This window comes from Phodopus roborovskii, unplaced genomic scaffold (genome assembly GCF_943737965.1).
Source record: "Phodopus roborovskii unplaced genomic scaffold, PHOROB, whole genome shotgun sequence".
Lineage (NCBI taxonomy): Eukaryota > Metazoa > Chordata > Mammalia > Rodentia > Cricetidae > Phodopus > Phodopus roborovskii.
Window position 1 is genome coordinate 56,465,875 of NW_026126433.1, and position 18,310 is coordinate 56,484,184.

Here is an 18,310-nt window from a genome sequence, read left to right on the forward strand (position 1 = left end):
CTTAACTCAGTATTTAGTTTATCTTTGCCTGGTAGTGAGATTTGACTCAGCATTGTTGTCACTCTCTGGCTGGGTATTCCCAAGGGGTTCTGAGAATGCCTTTACTATTATTAAAATGTTAAATTTCTTGCTGCCAATGTCACAAGGGATTAGAAATATGCCATTATGCCACAGGAAATCTGACACTCCTATGACATTTGGGAATGTATATGTTAATGTTATGTCAACTTTTAATTGCTATTTAAGTGATTTTTTTCTCTATATTTAATGTATTGGGTAGAGTTTACAATACACAGAACCTGAGAATAAAGACCATTTCTTGATATATTTTGTGGTAGATTTTACTTTATCTGTCTATCTGTCTATCTAACTATTTATCTAAGTATCTATCTGTGTATAATCTATCTATCCATAATCTATCCTCTATCTATCATCTATCTATCTTTCTGTCATCCATCCATCCATACATACATACATCCATGCATCCATCCATCTCTCCAAGGATTCATATAAACCAATATAGCCTTGAACTTAGTGGGTATAATTTTCATTACACAGGACCTGAAAATATATACCATATATTGCTATACTTTGTGGTAGATTTTTACTTTGTTGTCTGTCTGTCCATCTGTCTATCTATCATGTTTCCATATAGACCAAGCTAGCTTTGAACTTACTATAGGACGATTGTGACCTTCTGATCCCTTTGTCTGCACAGCTGGAAACGCTAAAAAATCATCCTACAGTGCCTGTCTTTTCTTTCCAAGACCCATATGAACCCATACCCAAAGCAACCTTGCATCTCAGCAGTGCTTCAGCCTGGTTTATGCCGTGTGGGGAGTTAAACATGGGGCTTTATGAACAATGCCAAACCCTGGGCAAGGTGAACTACACCCTCAGTTTCCAGAGTTGCTCTGTTTCAGATTTTACCTTGGCAGTTTATAATGATCACCAGATAAGTATCTTTAAGCATGGTGGTTTCGCTTAGTTTTGTGTTGCTGGCTCTCAAGCTTCTGCTTGTGTCTGCTAATGTTACTTGAGTGTCTTTGCCAAATCACATGCTATTGAGGACAGAAAGTTTTCTTCTAAGAATCTCTAAGTTTATCCTCAGGCTTTATAAGTCTTGGCTGGGTTGTCATCCAGGTTCCTGTCCACTTAATAGAACTCTGTGACCTCCAGACTGTTGCTATCATGCTCTGTCATCTATTTCAAAAGAAAAAAAAAAAAAACTAAAAGCAAGCCTCTGTGTATCCACACCCATGTTCTGTTGCTCGATTCTTACTACAATCCTTCCATCCAGTGAGATAAAATGATCAGAGCTTAGCTCAGCCACTTATAAACTGGTGTGGTTGATTCTCTGCATCTTGCACATTAAAGGCATTGCTTCCCGCCTCCTGCAAGAGTGGGCTCACTGGATCTCTGCTCTGTGAGGAGCACTGCTGTATGAAAACATACTCCTTCTAGCATCACCCTTATTGTGGATTAGTGGGATCACTGGTTTTGAGGGACCCATCCTATCTTGTATCTGTGCCTCTTACCTCATAACTTTATTGGCAGGAAATGGTAATCTCTAAAAGTACAAAGAGCTATCAGCCTTAACTAACATAAAATATAGTTTGATAGACTGTATACACTACAGCAATATGCTTTTATTTTTTTAAGATGAAAAGGAGAGGCCAGCTTGTTCTACATGGTGAGTTTCAGACTAGCCCAAGCTACATAATAAAAGCCTTTCAGAAAAAAAGAAAGAAAGGCCGGTATGACCACTGGTGAATTCACCTGCAACCAGAGTGCTGCTGGGTGCAGCCAGGAAAGGCACATGGAGGATGACTGCCTACCAGGCAAGCTTCAGTCTCAGTAAGAGACCTGTTGTCAAGGGAATAAGATGGAGACTGATAGAGGGCTCTGGAATGTTCTCCAGCTTCCAAGCACTTGCAACCCCCCCACTGTATATGGTCACACACTACAAATTACACATGTACACCAGAAAAAGAAACCCACATAAGTAAAAGGAAGATTTTCTTCTGTTCTTTAAAGACAGCCCCTATGTTTAGCAAGTGCAGGCCAAGCAAGCGTGCACGCCCCTGACAGCAGAGAGGAAGAAATAGTGCCTTCTGAACAGGAGATTTCTCTAATTACACTGGGGAGGTGATAATGGTAGGTATTGCATGTTTAATGCAGTGTTCTGGATGCCCCTTTCTCTTCTTGTCTTTTATTTCCCCCCTTTACAGAAACCTCAGCCTGAGCAGAAATAAAAGGCTCAAAGCTTGTCGGTGTTAGTTTATAGATAGCTGTTTAAAAATAATGAGATATCGGGTATTGTGAGGCTCAGGGCTGTCTTGCCAGACTCATTTATTTCCATTCACCTTTTGTCAGATGTGCAGACAGAAGCCATTCAATTAAAACGTGTCACCTGTTGCAGGTGACCTAATTTGTACTTGTATGTGTCATAGATTAGGCCTCCATGCTTCACACAAGAAACTTCACCTCGGCTAAGAAAACATTTTCCCTGCTAGACATCTTGTGGATAAGTGATTTCAAACTCATGCCCTTTACAGCTGGGCTTCAATTCAGGGTGTAACTTTGGGGCAAGAGCTCCAGAGCCAGCCAAGAGCTGTTGGCTGTACCTCAGTAATCTAGGGATCAAGGGGCTCCTTTCTGGGGTTTGTCCTATGTGCATTAACCTACATGTGCATGTTGGATGCACATAGAAGGGTGCATGGTTTCCATTGCAAGCTTTTCATTTTAATCATCCAACAGGAAGGGCTGCTCCCTGCTTATTGTTCTGAGAGATTCCCCTTAATGTCTTTTAGTAAATTTTTACTTTGGAGCAGCATAATAAATGTCTTAATTTTAAATTAGGAAAATAGGTGAGGGTATTCTTAATAATTCCCAAAAGGGAAAGAATATATATGAAATCCATCTAACTTTACAATACCAAAAATAGTGTAAGTTGTCTTCGAGCTTGACTATATAATATCGTGAAAATTTGCATTTGGACATAACATGCTGGCTTAGCCTGAGCCCACCCAGGCGACCTTGGCTTTATCCTTTTGCTTTGTTTTGTTTTTTTTTTATTTAATTTTATATAACAAAGTCCAATTAAATGAAAACAAACATTTATACACAATATTTGGGAATTTGGGCGTCGTTCTTTCCAAACTACTTCCTGCTGATAAGGGGCGATGTCTTGGGGGATTCGAAGAAGATTCAGATATCCTAGCTGTAGTCTGTAGGGCTGTTTTGTCCAGCTGTTTGGAATGTAGTCCTTTTGCTTTGTTTAGTGTTTATTCTCTTCACAGCATTTTTCCTCCTTGCTATACTCTTGCTCTTCCCACTTTGTAAATTTCGACAGTGTGTACAATTAGTTACTCCCTGGTGGCATGCAGGCCTGGAAGAGGCCTTGTGAAATATTCTGGTAGGTAGGAAATGCCAACTATTAAAATATTTTATTTATTTATTTATTTATCTATTTATTTTCAAAAAGATAATGCTGGTTTCTGCTTGGCCAAACAATCTAGTCACTTTAATTAATTTCAAAATTCTGTCACACATGCTATTTAATGGGCATCTTATGTTTTTAGAAGCAAAAACACCCCTCATGTTTTAATTTTTTCAAGAGTATTCTATAAGTAGAGTGTAAGGAGAAATTATTTATTTAAAACTATAAAAGTTTAAAGAACAGGCATGGTTATTTTCAGTGGAAAGTTTTGAAGCCGTCAATATTTGGCTCTTACTAACCTAGCTTTCCCAATTACTGATCATAAATATTATTATTTTTCTTCTAAAATGGTTTGAAACTTTTAAACACAGTGGGTTAAGCTGTAATTATTAATTCTCTACTTCATATTGGACAAATTATAGCTGAACTCAAGGAAAACATATTTGTTAATTTAGTTACTGTCTGCTTGTTTTTGTTGAGACTGGGACTCTTGGGACTCACTTTGTTTCCCCGTCTGGGGTATGAATTGGAATTATGTCACAAAAGAAATGAAACCAAAAATTTCAATTCTGTTATTTTTACTCAGATGAATGAGCCCATCAGTTGTAAATAATCTAAGGCAAAGAAGCTATTGCCCCATTGCCAGAGGCTGCTTGGGATCTCGTTTAGCTTTTGTGCTTCTGCCTCTAAGAGTGCTTGTATTATGATCCAGGTGAGAAGGGGCTGGCTCTTCTTGTCAGAGTTTGCTCCTGTATAAAGGAGTAAATTGATGAATGGTGTAGTATAGTGCCAAGATATTTGGAGCTATTGCCGGTTGAATTGTCCTTTAAACCTCCCTGTGAGTGTAGTGAGCTACAGAAAGTCCTCGGGATGACAGTCACTGTCCCTCCAGGGATGCATAAAAGGCAGATTTCCCCAGGTTTGGAAGCAAAGTTAAAAAGCAGCAGTAGATATAGTTTACTTTGTTTGAAATGCTTGAAAAATTTAATATTTGGCTGCTTTTGACTGGAAATGAATTTGCACATGAATACATTATTATGATCTCTTAAAATATTTTATTGACTTCCAAAAATTTTGCTATTAATTGTTATCCAAACTTGGCAGGGACACTGCTCTGCATATCGAGTCTCTGTCAGGTTTTACTATATAGGATTATTAATCTCTTGCTTTATGAGTATCGATATCTAGTCTTTCCCCCTACTGCCATATAAATAAAACTCACAAGTCATAAAAGAATTCTTTGTCCAATTGATTTTCATTTTAGACAATAAAAAGTGATATCTTGGGGTATTTGGGAAGCTCTTGACTGTGAGAGCTGGGTAGATGTGTGGGTCGGTGGATAGATGGCACAGGAAGGATGCATGTTCAGGTTTATGGGTTGAAAACTACTTCCCTACCAAGATGGGACGGGATGGAGATAAGAGTCATGTGGTGCATAGACAGAAAGTCCGTTTCCAAAACTGAAAGAGGGATGCCTAGTAATGGTGGTTATCACACTGCTGAGAGATTGTCTCTACAAATACAAGACGTGACAAACCAGGAAGTGTGTGTGTGTGTGTGTGTGTGTGTGTGTGTGTGTACATGTGAGAATAATCAGTAAACAGTTTTTCAGGACCACATTTTTTCTCATAGATGCAGACAGTTTGGCTAAGAAGGACTCCCATGTAATGTACAAACCACCCAACCACTTGCACATACATAAAAGTGCCTACACAAGATGACTGTACTCAGTGTTTTAATTCAAGGTCCAGTTGGAGGCAATACAGTCACACACCTAGTCATAGCACTGAAAGCCAAGTTCTTGTGTGTGGTACATGCGTGTCCGTATGTTCCTGTGTATGTGCATCCACCTATGTGAATGGGCATTTAGAGGCCAGGAGTCAGTATCCAGTGTGTTGGATCCAAGATTTCTAATTGAACCTGGAGCTCACGACTTGGCTAGGATGGCTGCCCACTGAGCCCCGGGCTCCCCCAGACTCCTGCCTCTGAGCATTGGGGTTACAGGTATGTACTGTCACACTCAGCTTTTCACATGGGGTCTAGGAATCCAACTCAAGCTTTAGCAATAACTATGTTAGTGGCTAAGCCATCTCCCTCGTTCTTGTTAGACAGACTTCATTCTCAGAAAGTGACAAGCTTTGGGCCAGTGAGGCAGTTGAGGTAGTAAAATCACTTGCTACCAAGCCAGACACCCTGAGACCCATGGCCAGGACCCACATGGGGGACGGAGAGAACCAACTCTTGTAAGTTGTCCTTTGAATCCACATTCACACACAAGCACTTTCGTCCTTATAAGGTAAATACATTAAAGCGTCATAGGTTTAAACAATTCTGCAACTATGTGTGCAACTACGTTGGAAATAGAAATTCTCTGATAATCACTGAAAGAATATTCCGGGGCTCATCCAGTAGATCCAAGCAGTCCAAGTTTCTACTGCAGGCTATTTTGCTTTAACAATTTTAGAGATGACTAAAGTGTTCTCTCTCTCTTTCTCTCTCTCTCTCTCTCACTGCTTTCTGCATTCCATAGTCTCCATCCCACCTTCTCTTACTACCTATAATAATAGTAGATTAAATGTTCTCCTGGGTTGAAGTTAGTGGACAGACATCAAGGCTTTCACTAATGTCCTGTGCATCTCAGACGGATTAAAAAGAGACCATCTCACATAAACCTCACATAAATGGGAAAAATCTTGGAGAAAGGTATGAAGAGGAAAGTCATGAGAAGATAAAGCTTAATAAGCATGGAAAGAAGGGAAATGTGGCAAATGTCAGTAAATACTGATACAATCAGAAAGAAAGGATGGAGCGATTAGAAGAATGAAGATAAAATTCTTTGGGTGTGAAGTGCCTTGAAAACTGTCATTAAATATACAGGGTGGAAGGAGAGATAGTTGAGTGGTAGATTTGACATTCTTACCTTCTGGGAAACCCTTTCTATCATGTTTGAATACCCCTGCTTAGTGTTCTCCTTAGTGCACCAACTTGCAGATAACGTTCTCTTTAGGAAATATATTGGCATTGTAATACACAACTATCTTAGTCTGCATCAGTCCCACCTTCCCACACCTGCAGGTAGATGCTCTTTATTACGCTCAGTTCTGTGAATGCAGCAGAGGAGGGTTGCTTGGTTCTGCATCTTTCTGTTGACTGGATCCCACACATGGAGCCTTCTGGAGTGATGGGAGATGAGCTATAGAATACCAGTGTCTATCTAGAGAAACTCTTATACTACAACACGAGAGAAACTTCTGTGAATTGATTTCTATGGATGTGTGCCTTTGCCCTGATGTACAAATGGCAACTTTGATGACTGTAGAAAATGCTCTTTAAGTTTCCTAACCATTGGAAACCATAGTTTCTAAATAGTGACAATTCTTATTTAGCTTTCCTTTCTTTTCTTTTTTTTTCCCCACTTCTCTCTTAACACTGGTCCATTCTCAGTTCCACTGGCTGTCTCCTTAGCACTCCTGGGGGATGCGGTTGATGCATTTGTTTGTTCTGAGGTAACTAACTGAACAGTAAGCCAATGCCTGTCTCTGTCCACAGGGGTGCGTCTTGACAGAGTACGTGGGGGTCGTCAGAAGTACAAGCGCAGAATAGATGCCGAGAACAGCCCATACCTGAATCCTCAGCTGGTGCAGCCAGCCAAAAAGCCATGTGAGTACAACAGATGTGCCTGGCATCCCAGACACAGAATCCACCCAGCTGGCACTGTGAATTCTAATGTTGGCATGCCCATCTCTACTGACTTTAAGGAAACTCCTCTTTATTGGAGAACATGGACTCTACTTTTAGGGATTTTCTGTAAAGAGAATGTCATCTTAGATAATGAACCTTTCCTTTTAAAGATGTCCATGATGATTCTCTACTCTCCCCGTTTGTGCCTCGTCATCTTGTAGAAGCTTAAGCGTGTTAATGCAAAGCTTATATAGTGTGAATTTTACATTTACTGGTTGTCTTTGTTTGCAGAGGTACATAAAATGGATCATACTGTGATCATTAGTTCATTGGAGCCGTTAGTTTCAGATTTCACAAGAAAGTGACTTTTGTAGTTTTCCCTAACTAAATGAGTTCGGCTGCTCAACCTCCCAATGAAAATACATTAGGGGCCTCATTAATTTGGAGCTATATAAGGTTAACACAGTAGCTGGCAATAGATTAAAATGAGAATGGGACCTACTAATAATGAGCATAGGTTGGTGGTTCCATCTCAGGTGCCCTTATGGGCGTTATAAATTGTTTTTAAAGAGCCTGTGATTTTATGATATCAGGTTGCAATTTGAAAGGATGGCTGGTGCATAGCTAAAATGCAAACCCCATTCTCTTTGTCATTAACTAAAAGGGGCTGGAGTGTAGATTGTGGCAATAACTGTATCCCATTTTCTGAGAAATCAGTTAATAGCTACAGTGCTGCCAAGCTAGCAATCTCGATGTTTACATCTGGCATTTAGAAGAGTCCCCAAGAGGTGATTCAGTGGCAAGAATGCTCACATGTAGCTGTCTTTGTCACAGAAGACACAAGCTACTCTTGCTTGTACAACAGTTCATGAGAAGGCCAGGCTGTTTGGATCTGTCCTTAACCCAACTTCCAGTCGCAATTCTCCAGACAGGGTCAGTGCTCTGCACCATCCATGCCAGCATCTGGACCCCTGTTAAATAAATAAAGCAGACTCTGAACTGTAAATGAAAGGACATTTTAACTGTGTTAAAGGAAAAGCAGCCCATTTTATATAAAATTAAAGCGTAAGCGAACATATGGCATAGTTTCTTTTTGCCTTTCCAGAAAACATTATGTTGATTATACCTTCAATTGTCCAATCTGGCAACCCCTCCTCAGCCCGCGAAGCTGTTTGGCATTCCACAGATACAATCTAGGAGTGCATTAAGCAGATTTTGCACATTATAATTAAAAACTTTCTGATAATACAATAAAATGCAATAAACACTAATGCTTAATTTCATTAGAGGGTTAGTGTTTCTTGATTCAATAATATCTGGATTGCTCATTTCTCATTTCCTTTAAGCACACATTGACCTAACCCATTGATAATTTCCTCTATGGGGGGGGAAAAAAGCACTGGCCCTTTGTCAATCAACACAACACAGGAACATCTATCGTTTTCCATGTAAACCTGAAAAATTGGGAAGTGGCTTGTCAAGTACCTCTAAGAAGATTACAGCAATTGCAGTGTGCTCCATTCGTCTGAGATAAAGAGGGCTCCTAATGAATCGTTACTCATTATCTAGAGGCCATGTTAATTTTCCTTAGTCCATCCAATTAATGTGTTTTTGTAACAAACATTTATAAAACTTAATTTTCAGATCCTGTCAGATAGGCATCAGGGGACACTGTGGGCTTTATGGGAAGATGGCTGGGGAGATTTGTACACCTCTGGCTGTTTGTTTGTGTACTACAAAGGCCCAAGAATGAAAATTGGGTTGTATTGATTCTAATTAGGGAAACATTAAATAAGACTTACCCGGAAACAGCGCTGTTGGCTATTCTATTTGCTGAATGATGGGAATGGGCAGGCTCCTGCTGAATTGCTCTGACCTGCAAGTCAAGAAGCCGTGACTTGGATAAAACAGGTTGTATGTTTTTCTCCTGTGTGAAAAACACAAAATCTAGAATTGCAACTTAATTTGGTTGCATACTTGTGCCCTTGACTAATACATATTCTTCTAGTTCAGAGATTCTAGCTTCTTCAGAGGGACAAAATCAAAACCTCTCCCAGTATAATCAGAAATGCAAGGTTTTATTTCTATGATCTGTTAAATAAACAAATGTCATCCTTTTCAAATCCTGTAAGCTGAAAAAAGAACCTAGAAATTGTGGGTTTGAGAGTATTTCTACCCAAATATTAATAATAATGTCAAGGACTTGTGACTGTTTTAAATAAATATAATTCATATATCCATATTGGTGCACTTTAAAATATAATTTCAAGGTTGCCTGAGCAAGACCTGAACAAAATCAAGCTAGTCAATATTCTAGTATATAGTTTTTTTTTTTTCAAAAATGTGCTAGGTACATCTTTAATAAGTCTCTTCCTTACTTATCTGTCCCAAAGAATGCCATGTATCATTTGGGCTTGAAAGAGTTAAAAAACAAAGTAGAAGGCAAATGTGTAACAAACACACTTGAAACTTTGGCTCTGTCCACAAAACCATCCCCTAGACTCCTGATGTTCTAGAAAGATATTACCTACGACTCTTAAATATGTGAATTGGTTTTTGCCCATTTGTATCTCCTCACATAGGAGAGAGAATCACATCTAAAGCTACATGGAGAAATTGAAAACCAGGCCAATGAGAAAAATCATTCTGTTAGCCAGGCTTTACAGCCTGTCCATAAACCCTCACATGCCCCTGAGCAGTAAAACACATCCGATGAGAAGCTTTCCATTTGTCTCTAGTGTTGACTTTATGAAGATTTCAAAAGCATAGATCACAAATTTCAGACAGATAAATCTGAAGCAGAGAATGAACTGAGGACAACAGATGAAAGCAGAAGATTAAAGAATAAGGTGCTTGGAGGAGAAAATGCTGTATCGTATAAGCAGGGTCGTTTTTATGGGCACAGATATTGGCTATATTTGGAGGGTTAGCTTGGTACATGAGGAAAGTGGGAAGGAGGGCAACTCCTATTTAATGCATCCCAAGGAGATAGAGTTATATAGTCAGTAATTCATCCTGGCAGAAGGGCTCTGACCTTTGACTATTCTTTAAAGCAATTAAAACAATTAATGACTTCCATGCCTACTAAGACTATGTGCATTCATGGGTCTTTGCTTTCTGCATTAGTCCATATTTCACTGTTTTCCAGTGGGCTTTTATTTTGAAACTGTTGTGTGCTATTTAATCTGCTTCCCCCGATCCCACTTAAGAATCAGAGAGTGAACCCAAGAAGCATCTAACTTTTCTTGACTGTTTTCTATAAAAATGCTCATAGCAGGACCAAGTCTTCCTTGCAGAAAACCAGGCAAAGAAAGGGATGCTTTGCATCATGAACAGTAACTTCTTTCTTGCTGTGATTTTTACCTACACACTGCTTAAGGCACACAGATTGAACCATGAGGGAGCATGTGTGTTTTATTGGAGGCTGGTACAATTATTTTCTAAAACACAAACTACCTTAGGGTTTGTTAAAGTAGGTGACTATGTTAGTGATCCTGTAGTTCTCTGCTTTGACCCCACAGATAACAAGATTGTCTCGCATTTGTTGGTGGCTGAACCAGAGAAGATCTATGCCATGCCTGACCCTACTGTTCCTGACAGTGACATCAAAGCCCTCACAACACTCTGTGACTTGGCTGACCGAGAGTTGGTGGTTATCATTGGATGGGCAAAACATATTCCGGGTAAGTTCTCTGAAAATCCAAAAGAAAAACAGAGGCTGCAGTTGCCTCCAGGTTCGTACCATAGGAGAAAAATATACCTTTTTATTTTGGGGTTATTTCTTAACCATCACTCTGCTGTTTGTATTTAATTCAGTATTCCTTGTCTTGATGCTGAGCATTAAATAGTGATGACCATTCTGACTATGAACTATGCAAATATTTTATATTTGAGGGCACTAGTTGCTACTACTATATAAAGACTGTATAATCCATAAAACTATTAGTTATATTAATAATTCTTATCTTATTCCTGATTAAAGTAATTCTATATGTTTTTATTTTAAAATATTATTTTAAGCAGCAGGATAATATCCCACTTGCTTCTAAGAACATCCACCTTGTTCTTTATCATTGACTTTCTCTTTATGATCACAAATTTTACATTAGTTTGCAATTAGATATTTATGATGAATCTAAATACAAAATTAAACACTAGCATAAGATGGTAGATTTTCCCATTTGCTGATTTCAAATTAGTGTTTTCTTACATTTCTTTTTTGAGCCATCCTATAATAGCAAGAAGTATGCCTGGACACATAATTTGAAAATGTTAGTATTGTTGTCTGAACTCAGTTTCATTTCTTTGGACTTTCATTTTTAAATAGTTCATAAAGAAGTTTTCGAATGGTAAGAAATGCTTTTCTAGCACACACAGTTAACTTATTTCCGTCTTCTTAAACTAGTTTGTCTTTATGCTTTGAATGCTACAGTAATTTCTTTAATCAAATTGATGGAAGTCCCTTTCCCAGCCCACACTGAAACCAATTTATTGGTCATGATACGCCAGCCATGTCGCTAACAGTCGTAACGAACTGTCAGGCAGTATAGCAGTGAAGCTAATTTGAAGTCATTAGGTGTGCAGCGTTCAGGCAACAATTTGTTACAGTGGTTAGGGACACAGCTGACATTTCTGAATAGCTTTGTTCAGGGCAGTTCTAGATGAGACCAAGCAAATTGTAAACTAATTTAAACATCACTCTGTATTATACCGGCTACTTTGTCTTACACTGTTTGCTAATAAAGCTCTCCAAATTAAGTCAGAACTAGTTAGTTAAATGGGTAACTCGAATGTATGCTTTGGAAAACACCCACACAAGAATAACAATATCTAAAAGAACATGGTTTGGTCCTGTGGCTACATGATGCTGTATTTAGATTACAGTCACACCTATGTGGATTATCTAAAAAGATGTGTGGAGAAAGAACACATAAAGCATCAGATGGCTAAGTGCGGTGATCTAGCATTTGGGAGGCTGAGACTGGAGGACTAGCCTTGACTGTGGAATGAGAGTCTATCACAGGGAGGAAAAACCGGGTAACAGATTTGTCTAGATTGTAAATGAAAATTTCTTTGGAAAGAAGGTGCTGTTGCTGGGCGGGTTATAGCAGAGAGACAAAATTAACAGTTTTTGAAAATGTGTCTAAGGACACATTTTTTTTAGATAATCAACATAGATCATACATGTGGTATGCCATTGTTTCAGATACCTATTCACATTTTTTTGCTATTTTAATTGTTTTAATTTAAGTAAAATTCCATCACTTCCCCCACTCCCTTACCCCTTCCCAATTACCATCCTTTGATCTCTTCCTATGCCTCCTACTTTCAAGTAAATGGCCTTTTTCTTTATTATCACACACACACACACACACACACACACACACACACACACAATACATACACACACACACCTTAAATATAATTATTCTAACACATGGTTTCTGTGGATATTTGGTACTGGAAAATTCTGTTTATTATAGGATACTTGAGGGCATCCTTAGCTTTTACCCATTAGATGCCAAGAGTACCCTTAAAAAACAAGTGTTCTCAGACACTGCCATATGATGTCTGAGAACCCTACCCCAGCCCTCCCTATTGAGAACCATAGTCCAATTCAGTATATTTATTCTCCTCTATTCAAGGACAGAGAGATTTGTGGCAAAGAGAAATACAAGCACTCCTATAAGTTCACAGATGTTTCTAGAACTTTCAAAACACATTTAAGCCCAGTGTGACTCAGAACACCAGTGCCAAGACCCAGGACCAGACAGGTTGAGATAGGTCAAGTGCCACCATTTGGAGTAGCCTGGGCTACATCATGTATCTCAGATCAGTCTGTGTAAGAGTAAGACTGTATCTCAATTCAATAGCATATTTATGGAAGCATGCCTATATTCATTCCCCAGCAACCATGTAAAAGCCAGGTGTGGTGGCACATGTCTGTCATCCTAGCCTTGGAATGTGGAGAAAGGGGGATCTTGGGAAATTTCTCACTAGTCTCACTAAACCAGTGGCTTCAGGTTCAAGGACAGAATCTAGCTTCAAAACAACAACAACAATAAAAACGGTAGGGAGCCATAGAGGAAAACACTTGGCATTGCCCTCTGGCTCCCATGCCCCCTGCCATAAACACAAACAGACAAACAACATCTATGTGAATCCTGCCATCAAATGCCAGATCATCTATCATTCCTGTGAACTCCGCTCAAGTCTTCCTGAGTTAAGAGATTAAGGTAATATTTTGATACCATCCAGGATTGTCACAATAAAGACCAGCTTTCAAAAAAACAAAACAAACAAACAAACAAACAAAAAAAACTCCTCCCAACTCCCAAGCCCTGTGGTTAGGAAAGGTCAGAGGTGACTTTGCAGCCCTGATTGTGCATCTGAGTGGAGATGAGGGCTTACAAAGCAGTGTGCCAGAGTCACAACCTGAGTGACTTCGGTAAAGATGGTAACTTTAAACAACTCCAAGTAGTGTCATTTCCAGTGTTGGGAACAATGAGCATGTGGTTATGTGCCCAGTCATAAGCAGCAGCTTCGAATTGGAGAGGGCTGACATTCTCTCTCCAGAGTGAATGGAGTATCGGTCACTGTGGAATGATGCCCCATGGCTCTCATTTTTCTAATGCTCAGAAGGTACTTCAAATGATTACAAAGAGAACTTTAGGGGATTCGAGAAAAACAGGAACTCACTGAAGTCTTTCTTAAGTAATTTTTTTTTCTTTTTCTTAACAATAAGCATGCAGGGAATAGTGCAGGAAGCCCTGTGGCATCAAGACTTGCCTGAGTTCATCTGGGAACCACACATAGTCACATGGGGCATTGGATGGGAAGGTGGAGGCAGAGAGAGCATAAAAGAGTGAAGTCACATGCCTGCCTTGATCAAAGTAAAATTGTGTTCTCCATGGGGAGCCAGTCTTACTGAGTGGGTAGGGAGTCACATTACAGCTAGAAGTGAACTGAAACTCCCCTTTGGTCTTAACCTTACAATTTTCCATGTAGCATGTTAAAAAGTAAAGTGAGCTTATACACTTACAATGCACTCATACACTCAATGCACTCACACACATGTGCATGCACAGGAAGATACACACGCGCGCGCACACACACACACACACACACACACACACACACACACACAGATTCATGCCTTTGCGATCGTCACTCTGTTCTTCGATTGTGTAACCATACACTCATTGGCATGCTCCAATCTTTGCACCTTAAGTGGGGCCAGCTCCCTTCTGTGCCACTACAAACACACTTTAGTTCTCTTTCTTTAGCCTCATGAAAAGTGATGGAGTCTACCAAAGAAAATATTGGAGGAAAATAAACTGAGAGTGAGGGGGGTTTCTCAGCAAATAGAATTAGTTGAGTTGCATTAGGAAGCCACATGAATGGGAATGTGTGCTGTTATGAAATATTACCACACTTATCTATAGAAAAAAAAAAACAAAAAACAAAAAACAGGGACTGCAAGGGCCTCGGAAAATGCTTGACTTTAGCTGGAAGAGTGTAAGGGCACAAGAACAGATGATGGTACCCTAATAGCCCTTTTTGAGAATGACAGGCCCTGCCATTAGCATCCCTTTATACCCTTGGAAATTGCTCATGCCTCGCTTTTCTGCTTCCTATCTGCCTGGCTCTTTTTTATTTCTCTTTCAATTTCGTCCGCGCTCGGATAAGCGCATGCTAACACAATATGATTGAGCTGTAAAATGGAACGCTGTCGCCTCTAATCTCTTTTATGTAGATATGGAGGTTCTGCACACTCCACTTCATTCCCTCTCCATTGTTGGCCTTTTTTAGAACAGGCTGCCAAGTAACGGAGGCTCCATCAGACAGCGGAGCTTGGTTTCACAGGGTGTGATAAGACGATTATCAGCCCAACAGGCAGATCTGGAATTGTTCTTTGTGGCCGATTAGGATATTATTATGTCCTGGAATTTCGTTAGCAAAATACAGCATGGGCTTGGCAGGTGGTACTTAAAAAGCCATAGCCCATATTAGCTGACCTATGTAAGTGCCTCTTACATTTGAGGATCTTGTTGGCCTCCTACTCTAAAAGAGCAGGACAGTGTTTGAACAATGAAGCTCATGGATGTGGTATAGAGTAGTTTAGAAGAAAATGTGCAGACTTTCAGACCATCCTGTCTCCATCTCCTTTTGAAAAACTGAATTAAACCAATCAGTTTGGTTTTGCAGCAGAGGGGCTCAAAGCTGGACCTTGCTCATGTTAGGCAATGTTCTCCAATTGACTTGTGCACCCCACTTATCTTGAGCTTCACTTGTTTACAACAAGACAAGCAGATTATCCTTTACCAAGGAGGACTTGGCTCAACTTTGGGAACATTTCAGTTGGATTGTTCTAAACAGGATTTTTTTTTTATTTATGTGAATGAGTGTGTGCCTGTGTAAATTAACTTGCACTGTGTGCGTGCAGGGTTCCACAGAGGTCACAAGGGGAAGTTGGAGTCCATGAAGTTAGAGTTACAGCTGTTGGTGGACTGCCCATTATGGGTGCTGGACACTAAATCTGGGTCCTCTGCAAAAGCAACAAGTCCACTTAACTGCTGAATCCATGTTTCCAGACCATTCTGTCCCATTCTTAACACCCTGTCTGACATAATGATGACATCAGACAAAATTGAAAAGAGCCCCGTGACTTTGCTTCAGCCAAGGGAAACTGCACTTGGAATGTGAAATTATGATAATACAACTCTAACTGCCTTTCTTCCTGTAAAAAGTAGAGTGCTACACTAGCCATCATTTCTCATAATTCTTTTAATATAAAATTCAAATAAGAGGCTGTATCAAAATTTGTTGACTGACATGACTTTTTAGAGTTTTCTTGTTTTTAATTTAGACTTTGATATGATGACAAAAAATATTTAAAGATCATGAACCAATCTTGTTCTATGCTAAGGTAGGTGTGTGTGTGTGTGTGTGTGTGTGTGTGTGTGTGTGCATGCGTGCGTGCATGTATACACACATATGTATATTTTATGAAATAATCAAGAATTTTTGAATATTGGTTCAAAGTGACACTGTTTAAAGATACAGTTGTTGTTCAAATGAATTTTCTCTATAGAACAATTTTTAAGATTATACTTTGATGCTGAGGTTTTATTTTTGCAGTACTCCTTACTGGGTGTTGTTGGTTAAATTTCCCACCCCATATCCCATCTTCTTGAGACAGCCTCCCTTAGCCCAGCTTGGGTCTTCCTCTATGTCCTAGTCTGAACTCACAACAATACTCCTGTCTCAGCTTCCCCCATTTTCAATGTGCAGAGCCCTTAAGTGAGAGATATACGTAAAAGCATGAATACAAGGGAAGATATAATGATCTCCAGTCAAACCTCATTTTTAATGCAATAAGTCTCTGTATGGAAGGTATAGGACATAATTTGATATTTAAGAAGGTGGCAATAGTTAACCCATGCCATATTTAAGTTGTTTTTGATTTTTGTTTCTGTAACAGTAAAACTTGATAAATGTTTCCTGATGCAATGCAAAACTCCAGCTAGCCTTTAGGACCCACACTGACTTTATCCCATCTGTGGTTGTGTTTTACACCATGAATGAGTTAAAGTAAACGTCAGTGTCTTTCATGAATAATTCATTATTTGTCTATGTAACTCTATTAGATAAGTGGATGAAAGTTAAGTGGCGAGCCTAAGCCCTTGCAGTGAATAAGGCTAAGGTAAAAGGTTATTCCATTTTCCAATACTTAGAGTTTTACAAAGCAGCTGGTTGTATTCATTTATACCTGTTGTTTAAAAGCTTCTGACAGTAAAATCAGAAAATATGAGCTGTGGCTGAGAATGTTTTATGTTATTTAATGGCACTATTAATTATACTGTGAAAATCAAATGAGGAAAGAAACACATGGAAATTATAAATCTATATATCTTTCATTCATGTGTCATAATATGTCATCTAAATGTAAAATATCCAAGACCCATTTTTATTTGAACAATATTGCTTATATGAGGTCATCTGTGCCTTAAATCCAAAGGACCCTAAAAGTTAGTGTTCACAGAAGTTATCCACCAAACTCTGTTCTGATAAAGAAGGCGCACTTCCTGAGCTAAGAGATCATTGTGTGGATATTGTCATTCATTCCCAGGTAAACAAGACCCGTTGTTGTCTAATTAATGTCGTCTCTCCTGGGCAGACTTTAATAACATAAACTGTAAAAGATAAACAGGACCCAGTAGGTTGGTAATAGGTTGTGAAAGGAAGTTCCTCTGTTGTCTGTAACTACCCTGGCTGAAAATAGAATGGAGACCAATGGCTGCTCAGTGAGGTATTCCTAGCAGAGATTAAGTTTACAAGATAAGGGCAGGTCATCCTGGGGAACCACAGGAGCCTGTCCTTCCCACTCAGTGCCTTGAGTATTACTTGTTAGTCAGCTGTCTCCTCTGAGTTATAATGCCTGCCCTGGAGAGCCAAGGGTAGTTCTTAAGGTCCAGGAAGGTAACCAGGTTGTAAGAGCCTGGAAGCTTAAAAAATAGCAACTCACAAGGTCCTTCCCTGAGATTATGTAAACAGGGAACAACTGCTGGGGAGACTATTCAATAGAGTTGCCTGCAGATTGTGCAGGGGTCTCTAGTAAAGTTCCTCATTAGACAAAGCAATTGCTTTTAGTCACTCATGCTCCTCTAAGTAACCCGTTCTTAGTTCTTAGTCAACAAGCTAGATATGGCTGGTATGTGTGTTTGTGTGTGTGTGTGTGTGTGTGTGTGTGTGTGAGTGTGATCAGTGCCCTTGCTTGGGTAAGTAGACATTTCTTCACGTTTCCACACAAAGAGTCCTACAACAACATGATGATGATGATGATAATGGTGCCCTGATAATAACTGGCAGAACCTACAGTGAATTTGGGGAAGGAGTAATTGTATCAACCCTGAGATAGGTCAGAAGACACAGAATTGAGGTTGAGTACTGGATTGAGAATATCCATGGGTTCAAATCAAACATGTCTCCCCTTAGCCATGTAGTATGGGATGGTTGATGTGCCCCTTGGTGTGGGCCTTGGTGTGGGTGATAAGACATGGAACAGAGGCTGAGATGTGTGAGGGTTAGAGTGTCCCTGGGCTAGAGTGTCCTAGGATAGTTTGACAACCCCAAAAGAAGCCTGCAAGACCTTTGTCAGGAGGCCATAGCAGGGTTTCATTGCCT

General features: G+C 39.6%; 1 protein-coding gene across 8 annotated transcripts in view; it reads left to right on the top strand.

The window, feature by feature from the left end:
• Esrrg (estrogen related receptor gamma) overlaps window positions 1-18,310 on the top strand; it is a 544,752-nt gene that overhangs the window by 478,708 nt on the left and 47,734 nt on the right. For all 8 annotated transcript variants that reach the window (XM_051186534.1, XM_051186533.1, XM_051186539.1 and 5 more), the window contains 2 exons: window positions 6,992-7,102; window positions 10,645-10,806. In XM_051186534.1, the coding sequence (XP_051042491.1) occupies window positions 6,992-7,102; window positions 10,645-10,806 (273 nt within the window). The remainder of the gene's footprint in view (window positions 1-6,991; window positions 7,103-10,644; window positions 10,807-18,310) is intronic.